The 12,889-nt window shown below is 33.2% G+C and overlaps 3 protein-coding genes across 5 annotated transcripts; all 3 read right to left on the bottom strand.

Moving 5' to 3' along the window:
- Positions 1–2,472: 2,472 nt before the first annotated feature.
- Positions 2,473–5,949, bottom strand: LOC123911022. The gene is made up of 5 exons (XM_045962337.1): positions 5,782–5,949; positions 4,186–4,270; positions 3,287–3,400; positions 2,982–3,083; positions 2,473–2,752 (listed from the first exon to the last, which is right to left on the bottom strand). The coding sequence occupies exons 1-5, from the start codon at positions 5,862–5,864 to the stop codon at positions 2,708–2,710; spliced, it is 429 nt and encodes a 142-aa protein (XP_045818293.1). The 5' UTR covers positions 5,865–5,949; the 3' UTR covers positions 2,473–2,707.
- Positions 5,950–6,915: 966 nt separating this feature from the next.
- LOC123908895 lies at positions 6,916–7,941 on the bottom strand. Its single transcript, XM_045959620.1, has one exon. The coding sequence runs from the start codon at positions 7,939–7,941 to the stop codon at positions 7,024–7,026; it is 918 nt and encodes a 305-aa protein (XP_045815576.1). The 3' UTR covers positions 6,916–7,023.
- LOC123908896 (RING-H2 finger protein ATL56-like) lies at positions 6,916–12,116 on the bottom strand. Of its 3 annotated transcripts, none has more exons than XM_045959624.1 (2): positions 11,312–12,116; positions 6,916–9,533 (listed from the first exon to the last, which is right to left on the bottom strand). In XM_045959624.1, exon 1 carries the CDS (start codon positions 11,864–11,866, stop codon positions 11,315–11,317), a length of 552 nt encoding a protein of 183 aa, XP_045815580.1. In that variant the 5' UTR covers positions 11,867–12,116; the 3' UTR covers positions 6,916–9,533; positions 11,312–11,314. The 3 variants fall into 3 exon arrangements, with proteins under 3 accessions (XP_045815580.1, XP_045815577.1, XP_045815579.1); XM_045959621.1 differs by lacking the exon at positions 6,916–9,533 and adding an exon at positions 9,885–10,401 and having other exon boundaries at positions 11,312–12,115; XM_045959623.1 differs by lacking the exon at positions 6,916–9,533 and adding an exon at positions 9,885–10,398 and having other exon boundaries at positions 11,312–12,115.
- Between the last annotated feature and the right edge of the window lie 773 nt (positions 12,117–12,889).

The raw sequence follows: 12,889 nt of genomic DNA, 5'->3' as shown, positions 1-12,889 counted from the left end.
GAGAATTGAGGAACATAGGAACGGGTCTTATTCTCATTACCACTTTCCATGTTTTGGTGTTCATATTCATAATCATCTCCATCCTTATCCTTTGTTGTTGCTTTTAATTGAGCAATGCCTCTTTCCTAGGAAGCTGCTTCTTTTGTTGACCCATGAATTCATCACATCAACTTTGCTTTTTTTCTTCTTCTTTTTTTTATGAAACTTTGCTTCTTTTTCTATACTAGTATTGTTGTTTTTCTATTTACAATGTTGATAACGAGGATCGAACCTAAGACCTTATGCATACTATCCAAATTTCTTACCATCAGATCAAATTTAGTGACTTAGTAGTAATATTATTTTACATTTTTTTAAAAAAATAAATCTATCTATAAAGCACTAAAGAAGTTTGAATTTAAAATCTATTATTTTACTATTAGATTAAATTTTTGGAGTTATCTTGTAATCCATTTTCACATAATGTATTTAAATATAATTTTTTTTACATTTAATTCAATTTCAGTTAGAATTAAATTTATAAAACTATTTCATTTAAAACCAACTTTTGTCATAGAATTAAACAACATTGATTCTTCTTGTATTATAAAAAGAAAAACATTAATTCTTGTTTTTTTTTTTTTGCCAGTAGACGAAATAGTCGACACTATTTAAGAGACGCACAAACAACTACAAAAGAGATTTGAATTTGAGTAAAGAAATTACACTTAACAATATTGAGGTTGTCAATTAAACTAAGTTTTACGGATAAATAACATTGACTCTATTCAATAAATAGTTGTTGAATCCAAGTCTACCCACATGTCTAAATAAGTTGAAATAATCAAAGCCGAAATAAATTAGTTCCGTTTGAGCTTAATCCACTATTGAGTAAGGTTGGTTTCTCACTTACCCCCTTAGACCATTTTAGAAGTATAGTTGATTGACAAAATTGAAAGAGTGACCAACATCAGAACCTCAAATACCCGTTGTTTTTGGTGAAACTTTCTAGAGCAACACTTGCAACTTTCCATGCCTTGGGGACACTTTTCCTCGTCATATCCAAAAAGCCTAATAGATTATTTTGATAATATTACATTACATCCTAATCCAATACTCATATTTTTATGTGAGAGAGAGACCAAACTTTGCTTTGTTTAAAATTTATTAAAAATAAAGAAGTGGATCTTAGTGAAGGAAATCTTACAAGGATTGGGAAAATACGAAGGAATAAACTCTTGAATTAACCGCACTTTCTTCTTCTACAATAGCAATTATATTAATTTAACAGTTTTTGACAATTTCATTTTAATTCAAAACATAATTGTTATTTTAGACGTAGTTTATATTGAATATACATTTTTTTCTTCCCCTACACTTGTTCATTTCTCAGGGTCTAATCTTCTATGCTTGTTAAGATGCGGTGGTTCAGATTTAGAGCCTTAAAAAGGGTCCATGTTGAGTACCCCCAAAAGAAAGTGAAAAATTCTCTTCCCCTAACACTCTCTTATCCCCTGAAATTATATTTTTTCCCATGCAATAAAATTCGAATTGTATTTTACAATTCTTTTTGCCGTTAAAAATAATATTTAAACTGTTCCAAACTTTATTCGCATGGATAAAAATATAATTTCGGACAGGATAAAGAAAGTCCATCATCATCATCAAGGATTTATGATCCAATAGGATACAGGAGGAACATTTCCAACCCAAAAAACCATTCAAGAGAAGAGTTTTCCTTTTCGCGCGCTCCCAGAAATCCTTATGTGCCCCCTAAAATTTCCAAACTAACCCCACACTTTCTAAGATGCGAGCACTTTTCGCACTCTAAGTAGCGAATGACAATATTTTTAACTCAAACCCAACGTATGCACCCCCCTTGATGGAAAAAATCATGAAAAAAAAAAGAGTTTACATTCTAGAAAGTGAACTGAGTTCGCATCCTAGTAATCACCACTCCTTCCGTCTCCTTTTAAGTGTCATTTCAAATAGAGGTTTTGAAAGTATTGGTAGTGGAATAGTTGGGTAGACTAGAGAGTATTGTTGGTATTGTAAAGTAGTAATAGCAGTAACAAAGAATTACTATAGTTTTGGTCAATGGAATATCCACAATGACTCAAAGGATGGCATATTCTCATTCATTGTTAAAAATTGAAGAAAAATGTAATGGTCCAGCAATTTAGGTCTTTATAATTAGTAATGGTCCATGTGCCTCAGAAAAGAAAAAAAAAAAAAAGGGAATAGTCCAGCAATTTAGTCCCTCAAATTTATGAAAAAGCAATAATTGCAATTTGCATCAATGAATGCAGAGGTCTGAGTTTATCTCGCAAGTTAAAGAATAAACTCTTATCTTTCTCTGAATTCTTTCCATAGAATTCTACTAGAACCTATAGCTGGTAGAATATCTCTATCTTACCCTTAAAAAATGTACTCCAGAATTATGATTAAATGCCAGCACCAGGGAAAGACAATCAGTGAGTAAACATCCAAATTAAGCAATAATAATTGGCTAGCAGCACAATTCTTTTGTAAAATCATGTTACATATGTATCATCAATAGGTAACAAAGAAAATTGAGTAGTGAAAATTTTCACATGGTTTCGTTTGGTGTGAGAAGAAAAAACCTTATCGGTAGGTAAACCTTTAACAGATATATTCACAAAGAATGTGAGAAAGAATCTGCATTTTTTTAGTATGTATCCATTAATCCATGCACCTTTTGGGCTGTCTACTGCATAAAAAAGTGAATAATTGCTCCAAAGTAGTATTGCAGCTGAGAGAATGAAATAGATGTTTGCATATCAAAACCTTATACAAGAATTGTTCAACCAAATAATGGATTATGGAAGTATTGAAAGTAATCAATGCATCAGATATTTCTAGTGAAATGTGTTTGGTGTGTCCATGCAATAATGGCAACATGTGTTCGAATGAGTTCACTTGAGTTCATATGATGTATGACCCAAAGATGCACATGTAAGAAAAATGTTTCCAAAGCTCACCTGAGTCAAAATGCTTTTTCCAGTTTGACCTTCAATAACTAGGCCAGCCGTGAGACCAATCATTGCCCAAGCTCCATTAATTGCCTCAATTTGGCGTCTTTTCTACAATCACAAAAATTTAGTTAGTTAAGTTTATATAAACTGAGGAACAGGGTTTCATTTCATTAGTCTTATACTACTCCGTTTCCTTCTCTCTTGACTGACAAACACGGTGAAGAAAACTTGCTTAAACTTCTTATACTGACGCAATAAATGACAATAACCCCAATTATTTGATTCAAACTCGAACATGAGACTTATTTCACCTTGAGTTTTTCTTTTGCTTTAATTATTTCCATTTGTTTGGCAGCCAATCGCTTGGCTTCCACAGGATCAACCATGATTACATCCTTTTTTGAACCATCCTTTCCTGAAGATACCTGTAAAAAAGAAAATGTGATAAAGAGAGAATGGGTGAATTTACATCAAAGGGGCAGCAAAGAATACTTTCTCCAAGGAAAACATGTATTTGATTTATTTACATAAGTATAATGTCCAAAAGAATTCATAAAAATAAAGATCTAAAAGAAGTAAGGTTTCAGCAAGAAAGTGTTGTAACTTATAACTGTCAGTTTATTGCATTAAATAGATAAAAACAAACAGGCATACTGGAATACAGTCACAAATAATGTATAGCAATCATAATGAATGTGCATGAAGGTCAAGGGCTGGGCTTGCGGCATGCGCTCTATTAGACTATTGATCTACAACTCAAATATTGTCTTTGAATTGATCTGCATCTCAATCTTGCTCTCATGTTTTTCATTATACTCCTGGTTTTAATCCTACTTTGATTGCTATTGAAATGAATTGGTCCTTTTCAAAGAAAAAAGCAAGCTTGCTAGTTCACACAATGAATTTCAATTCACAAATTCTCTCCTGTACATTTGTATTTTTATGCCAGTAAATGTGAAGATGAAAACCATAATATAGAATCATCAGAAGTGTAAACTAGAATATATATATATATATATATATATATATATATATATATAAAAGCAACTCAAGTGAAAAACCATTTGACATCGTACCTACCTAGTTTTCAACAAAATATAAATTCAAAAGTTCAAAAAGAAACAACCGATCTAAAAAAAGTTATCAGTTCTTTTCAACCAAAAATACACACACATATACCAGGAACAGAAAGTGTTCAATTTATGCATACATTGGGATTAGCAAGGACTCGAAATGCTTGACTCTGGTTTCTATTGGAAACCATACTTGCATCTTGCTCTCTTCTCCATCCCCACCTAAAACAAGAAGGTTAATCTCATTAATTAGCAATAACAAACAAGGTCCTTAGCCTGCAGGTTTGCCATGATGTTTCTTCTTGAAGCAGATAAATTGAACAGTTATCTGTTAGATTCTTCTTTAAGGACAATATTTTTTTCATGTGTGGTTTGTTTTTTAAATCAAGCCAAAGCAATGTCATTTATTAGTTTAATGTTTATCATATGAAAAAAGAAAGAGACATTGGAATTCCTAAAACAGCTCACAATTTTAATCTGCTAAAATTCCCCAAATCCTTTACAAAAATTTGGATACCTAAAAAGATAAAGGAATTCACATAATTTAAATTTACAACCGGATTATTGTTATGAAACCACCGTAAATCATTGTTTCACATTACATAACTGATAAATCCTAATTCATATTTTTGTGATATAAATAAAGCCATTTCATTCAAAATGCAATCGCCAATAAAGTTAAGAATTTCAATAAAGATGTGAAGACTGGCAAAAGACCTAGACGCCTCAGCCAATTTATGAGGGACTATGTTTGCTTGCCTCTGAAAAAACTAAACTCTACGGTTATTCATGGTGGAAAGGATGTGTCTGCATTGGGATATATCTAATTTATCCTTACAAAACCGGTTTGGAAGGTGAGTGGTGCCTCTATTTATAAACTCGTGTCTGACCTTATATTTATTGATTCTATTCTATGTGGGACTTGGGTTTTTCCCAATACACCCCTTCACAAGTCATACCCGGCCGGCACTATGTGTAATTATAAATAATGAATGGCCTTGAATGGATAGGCTCTAATACTAACTCATCTAGTCATCTTTACAAAATCGGCTTATTGTTTCGGGCCTATCTCTATTATACGGAACTTGGGTTTTTCCAATACTATATACTACTACTGTTTTGCAATCAAGTTCAAACATTACATTATTCAGGTCAATGTTGTGTAAACCCTAATTCCTAAAACTTGCAACTCTTTTCATTTTCTACATGCCTTAATAAATACTCCCTCCGTCCCATATTATAAGCAAAAAAAATATATTTTTTCATGTCCCAAATTATAAGCAAAAAAAAACCAACTTTTATCATTTTCAAGATAGACTTTTACTTAACTTACTATCTCTCTTCTTTTCCCCATAATCAATAACCAATAAAAACTCTTTTTACATCTTTCCATAAAACTTATTTCAACAAAAACACAAAAAGTCATCCTTGAAATTATCCTATTTTACTTTTCTTAATAAGTGTGAAAATATTTTTTTTTGCATATTATGGGACCGAGGGAGTAGATAAACAAACACAATGGTCGTATTTTACAAAATATCCATCAATAATAATAAGAAGAAGCAAATTAGATAATATTACTTCCCAGAAGCTTCTATATTTCCAATTATCAAGTTCTAAAGCTTCAATTCAACATCAATTTCAGGTGCTTTCACCCAGAAAGATAAATAAACTTTCATTCCAGAAAAAATCCATCAATTTCAGGTGCTAAGAAGTGAAAAGGAAGAACTTACTTGGAGATGGTGGATGGAAAAGAATTGTTAACATGAAAGGAAGCGAATTGAGGGTTGGTTAGAGGAATAATGGTTGAAGCCATTGCCTTTGCCCAGACACACCCTCACACTCAACGTTCGCTTTATCCTTTCCCAACAATTTCTTTTTTCTATTTTTAGTAACAACAATTTCTTTTTTGTTTACATTTTCTCATTTTTCCAATTTATTTTATTTTAAAACATATTTCAATTCCTTTTTCTCTTCAAAAAGAAACAACTCATTTTTTTTGTCCCTCATTGATTTTGAGAGGTGAATTTCTAGTCATTAAACTAATCGATTAAAAAATTAGATTAACATTGGTTGAATTTTTTTAATAAAAAAATATGATGATGTGTCATTTAATTTAAAATAATAATAATAATAATAATAATAATAATAATAATAATAATAATTTGGGTAATCTATCCAACCTAATCTACAAATTAGTGGGTATACTCAATCCAGCCGAATATTGTAACGGACATTTTTTATTTCTCTTCTCACCACCAGAAGCGGAACGGGCAAGTCAGCCAGAGCAACTTTGAAGGAAGTCCATTCCTCGTTTGACTTTGTTTGAAGGTCAACCCTTTAAATGTTCATCTTTCTGCGTGAGGGTGATCAACGTTTTCATTAGCCAACCGAGTTGCTCATGGTAAATTGGTAAGGAGCATGTGAGGAAGAAGGACCAAACTCCGTCTATTCGCGACCCCCTCCCAATCACAGTTACGGGAATTGAATTGTAGTCTACTAACTCCAGCATCAATCATCATTGAATCAACTAAATATAAATATTAGTAACAAACAACTATTTTATTGGACTAAATTCGAACTACCTTATGTAGTTTAGATTTTAGCCAAATTCAACTCAACCCGGTCATGTACAACCCTATTTAAGTTAAATTAATTGTTAGATTATTTACCTTCACAAAGCTTCTCCATGAAAAATCTAACAATATAGCTTAAAATCTTTACACAAAAACAAAACTAAATGTACAAAGAAGTCATTTTTACATAATTTTAATCATGAAAATTAATACAGCCATAGATCATGTTTGTTATCCCACATTTGCACTAAAAAAATTGTTACAAAAATAGTGTGACCAAAAAAGCACTAATTAGCAAGGAAGCTGCTTAGTTTTTAACTTAAAATAAAAAAATCTACAACTTAATAAAAAAAATATAACATAAACAACACAACACAAAAACAGAGTACTCCTATATTACTATAGTACAGAGAGTTGATTTTCTTGATCATCATCATCTAATTGGAGATGAGGTTCCTTAATTGGATGCCGTTTTCTACACTCATAGTAATAAACACTCATTATCACATAACTCCATAGAATCACAAATCCATAACAAACTATAATAACCAATTTATCTTCAAAACTCATCGACGAATCCTCACCGTCCATCAATTTCCCAATCATCCTCGATCTGATCAAACTCGAAACCCAAACAAATAAACCCGAAAGAACCAACCCGCAAAACCGGTTTCCCTCCATCAAACCGGATCCGGTTTTAATCGCATCCCACCCGAATCTCTCTTCAGCGACGGAAACCACCAGTCCAACGCTCAAAACCGCCATCAAGTAAACCTCGATACCCGATCCGATTACAAGAACGACGATATGCGATCCGGTGAGTGCGGTTAAGAAGAGAGGCAAAGATGAAAAAGCGAAGAGAATAGCGTAGACGAAGATGGAGGTTACGAATAACCGCATGATGTTAGGTTTAAAGGAGTTGATAGTGGAATTAACGGTGGGGGTGATGCCATGGGAGGTGGCTGAGAGGGAAGAATGAACGGCGGAGAGAGTGGCGATTAGGGAGATGAAATAAGCGGGGAAAGAGAAAAGGGCTTTAATACGAATAAGGAAAATAGCGTCGTCACGAGATTCATGCCAAACGTGACGAGCTTCGAATTGTGTTGAAGCGAAGTGAGCGAGGGCTTCAAGGTGGCGAATTTGGATGGTGAGTTGTTGGGTGAAGATGGATTGATAGATTAAGAGAGTGGAGAGAGGGAGAGTTGTGAGAAGGAAGATTGATGTGAAAATGAGTTTGTTGGTAGAGAGAATGGTGAGTGAGTTGAATAGGATTTTGAATGGGGTGAAAAAGCGGCAGAGAGTGGCTGCATCGCACATTCTCACTCTCAGTGTTGACGGCGGATCATGGAGGAGGAAGATGATGATGATCTTTAGGTTTTCATCTTTGGTGGGTGGGGAAAATAAATTAAAAATTAATAATAAAAATACTTTTTTTTTTCTTTCGTCAAGTAAAATGTAATATACTAATATCTATCTGGACCAAATTTTTTGATAATATTGTACCAAAAAATATTAAGAGTACATTTTTTTATTTTTAGTTGGGGTTTAATTAAAATAAAAAATTAGTTTCACATGAGAATCTAGCAAGAGGAATTTTTAATGGGAAAACTACTATTTTGGTCTTTGAATGCGTATTTCGCTATCATAGTATATAGTAGTATTCGACTCACATAAAAAAAAAAAAATAGTCTTAAAATAGTCTCCGACTCTAAAAAGCTTCCTTAAACAAAAAATGATTTTCATCATTTTCATCAATTTCTTCATTAATCTTTATCATTAAGATCTTCATCAACTTACTCAAAAACTCATAAAATAAAAAATCTTCCCCCTTTCTCACCCACACACAACAACAACAACAACAACAATTCAACAAGTTCTTCCCCCACACTACCCCCTTTTCAACCTATACGAACTACATGAAATTCATGTAAAATGGAAGAAGCAAAGATGTTAGATTGGATGGCTAAGAAGCCTTCGGTGGTGGTAGAGGACCACTGAAAACTCGATGGTGGTGGTGGTGACCAAATGAAAGGAATTTCGGAAGGAATGCGAATTAGAATGAAAGGGATTAAGAGTGATTCAGTAATTTACAATGAATGAGAATGAAAGGGATTTTGGGATTTTAAAGTCACACCAATTTAAGGATTTTGCTTATAGAGGATGAAAGGAATTCAATTTATTTTTTTGAAGGTTGTGTATGCTTATATTTTCTAATTAAATTTAATTCATATTTTTTTAGTCTGAAATTAAAAGAACCGCTCAATAATTTACCTTGGTCATCTATTACACATGTGTTTAAGCTGTATATCTTTAGGCGGCAGTTATTATGTGTGGCTTTAAAATCTTAAGACTACACTTAAGTGTGTGGTTAGAAACATTAAAGTGTCTAAAGTGTTATAGGCCATGTTTTTGTATGATCAGAAGCATCAACAATTTTTAACCGTGGTTTAATTGTGGAACAAGAGACAGTTTTTAATGTAAGGCAGAAAGCGTACATGATAGGTAAATTATATGCTACAATTCTTAACTGTCGCCCATTCTTGTTTTAGACCACTTTGTTTTAGGCGTGGACAACTACAGTCTGATCTAAAGCCAAAAATGTTGTAGTGTGAAGTAGTGGGAAGAGGAGGCACGGTGGTTGAGACCATCAGAGCGTGAAAATGAGACCGTGGCAGTCAACCCTCAAGGCAATATGGTCCTATTATAAGACTCTTCAAATGCATGCTACGAAAAACCCAAACAAGTTAGAGACCTTCTTCACATTGCTAGAAATTTATTGACCGGACCGGACTATATTCGCAAGTCGCAACAAGAGTATTACCCTTCAAAACAACTTCATCCGACAACTCAAAGAGGGATAGCTGCTAAAGCATCGTATTTAGTGGCAAGACAATAGTTCACTTTGATGCCTAAGATATTGAAAAAATTGCACCATCAGAAAAGAATAATTGAGACAAGGCACTAAACGGTAAATTTTATTTTTAAACAAACTTTTAAAACTAGTTTGATGATAGCATAATTTCCCTGCAACTTAACCAAAGAGAATCCCAAACTTTGGCTTCATTTTCATTCATCACAAGTGAATTGGGGATTTTCTCATAGTTCATATATACTGCCAGAAGAGGAAATGCATCGGAGTACTGATATCTATCATGCATCAGAACTTATGTATATGCCTATATGGTAATATAACAATGATCTTTTAGATCTTCTTCATTTAATATTTTAATAACTAATAATATAATAAAAAAACCATTGCGTGTGAGTTACACTGCTATGTTCTTTAAAACCAAAATAAATTTAACAACCACTTTTGGCTTATCTTGTATTTCATAGTAGCCACAAAGATTCCCATTACCAACAATAGACAAAAACAACATTATCTATTGTGGTGGTCTCCCCACACAGATAAGGTTGTCATAATCATGATTCTATCACTTGCATCAATCCCCATCCAACTTTTAACTAAAAATATTGGAAACATGCACAAGATCATGCATTGTCTTTGGCAAGTGGTTGAACTACCCTCAATTGTCTTTAGCTAGTGCCTAAATCTAAGGTTGTTGTAGAGGCCGTTGCACCGTGCAGAGGCAATATATCATCTAAATCCCCATAATAGCACACAAATAATTTCTATCGACGATTTGCCGGTATAACACTACTTAAGAAATAGAAAACAAGGTTGCAACATCTGCAGAGGATCCCCATACACTATTACATAATCTTTGACACAAGTTAGTCGATTATCAGCTATCTCCCTGTGACTAGTCTCTTCTGCTATTCAGATTATAAGCAAATGATTAGATAAGAATCTTTACCAAAATTTATAATTTCATAATGCAGCCAGAAATTGTCCACATAAACATAAAATGCAACTATAATATGTCTCACCATATGTGACAAAATGCAAAGGCAATTTTGGGAAATAATACAATCATCAATTCCACATGCATCTAACAATGACAGAATGTATTACTATTCAATATATAGACAAAGCCACTTTTTTCTTCTTTTTTTGTGAACAAAAACCATTCTTATTATACCCTTCAAAATTCAAACATGTTATGTTAAAGATAACATGTTTGTGTCTTGGAATCTCTTTTGATGAACAATTTAATTAAGTGTTTATAGCATAACCGATTATGACACCGGAACTTAATGCTAATTACTATATAAGTTGTTTCTATAACAAAAGATAAAGTCAAATTGTTTTCATATATAAACGATTTTCATAAGCTATCATGAAGAGCTTATGAAAATAAGCTCAAAACAACTTATAGACATCATATAATTTGTTTTCTTAACACTCAAATAAGATCATCATCCATTCATGCCCTTGGTCCAGTAATTCAAACAGAGTAATCATCAAGCAACAAAGACTAAACAACAAAAGCAATGAACCATCAAATTCCAAGTTGAGTAGCAGAAAAATTAGCTAGAATCAAAGACTAGGTAATAACAATGATGAGTCTTCCATTAAAAACTAAGACGAGATTACAAAACACAATCACCTAAATATTCATAAATTAGCTTTTCCCCAAAATGGGAAACCATACCAAAAAAAAAAATTCTTGCAATTCATACACAAGAGTACTATACTACTATTACTATACATTTCATTTCATAATTTAAGTTCAACATTAATGTTACATAGTTTGAGAGAAAGGAAAAAAAAAAAAAAACTTACAAGCTATAAAACGGTGAAACCATTGGAATTATTATTAGAGCAATTCCAAATTTGCGAAGAACCTTCATCATCTTCTAAAACCGAACATTGAGGTGGTTCGGGTTTAGATCGAACCGGTGTACGACAAGTAGGACACGTGGCAACTTTAAGAAGCCACGTGTCAATACATCTACGATGAAAAACATGACCACACGCAGCGAGATTTCGACACCATTGACCATTACGAAAACCATCCAAACAAACAGCACATCGTGAATCGGGTCCGGGTACGGGTACGGATCCTTTGACACGGAAATTAGGTAGGTTGTTGATTTCGTGAGGGAGAAAAGCGTCGGAAGGAGATTGAAGACGGCGAGTTGGAGTAGGACGGAAACGGAGACGGTGAAGTGCGCCGGCGAGGAGGAAGAGATTAAGGAGAAGAAAAGCGGCGAAACCGAGGAAGAGGAAGAAGAGGGATGTGAGAAGGAGCATGATGATTGGTTTGAGGAAGAGGGAAAGGAGATTAGGGTTTGGTTTAGGTTCTGGATCGGCATGATGGTGATGAAGAGGAGGCATGGTGGTGGTTGATGAAGAAATTGAAGGTGTTGAAAAAATGGTGGTAATAATAAGGAATAATAATAACGCTACGAAATAGGAATAGAATAGAAAGGAAGATCTAATCTAATCCAACAGAAAGAAGGGATGCGCGTATTTTTTGGTGTTTGTATATGTAAAATCTAGCGGCGGTATGGTACACGGATTTCTCTATATGTGGACTGGATCTTGCTTCTCAACAGTCAACCCTCCTACCTATGTTTTAGGGAATGCATATACTCTTTTTTAAGACATCTTATCATTATTGTTTTTTAAAAAACTAAATATATTTTGGTAACTTTCAAAACAAATATGGTAATAAAAAAAAACTAAATAAATAAATTATTATTTCTTGACAAAAAAAAAAAGTAAATGATTGTTGAACATTGGATTGTCACACAACATTTTCTTGACAAAAAAAAAAGTAAATGATTGTTGAACATTTGTCACACAACATTTTATGTGTCTTTGGCTTTTAAATATTTTAGGATTACTATTTTCGGTCATCCGATATCAATCATGTTATGTGTAATTCAAAATTGATAATGTATGTTAGCTTGTAACTCAAGTATGAATTAGTTACAAGTTAGTTGTGTGTAACTAACTCATCCAATAAGAGTTTGTTAGTGTTAGTTAGATTTGAGATTAATAAGGAAGAGTTTGTTAGAGTTACATTTGTAACTTGCTGTACAAATAAGTGGCTATATAAGCACTTGTACCCTTTGTAATTGTGTTAAGTGCTGGGAATAGTAAACATTCTCTTCCCTAATATATTCTTCTTCATTCTCCCAAATCAATTACTTCATTATAGATCCTTTTCATAGCTTGGAAGCTTGCAATCTTGTTTTCCCGGTTTTGAGGCTCACGGGCTCGTGTCGCGCTTACCATAGTGTGTGTTTGATTCACAATTGTGATTGTGTTCCTACAAATCAAACGATAAAGATTATTTTAATGAGTTAAGAATTTTGGGATTACCGTTCTCAGTCATCCGATCTCAGCAGACAT

This window comes from Trifolium pratense, linkage group LG2 (genome assembly GCF_020283565.1).
Source record: "Trifolium pratense cultivar HEN17-A07 linkage group LG2, ARS_RC_1.1, whole genome shotgun sequence".
Classification (NCBI taxonomy): Eukaryota; Viridiplantae; Streptophyta; class Magnoliopsida; order Fabales; family Fabaceae; genus Trifolium; species Trifolium pratense.
Note: the sequence above shows the minus strand (reverse complement) of the source record. Positions and strands in the feature narration are given on the sequence as shown.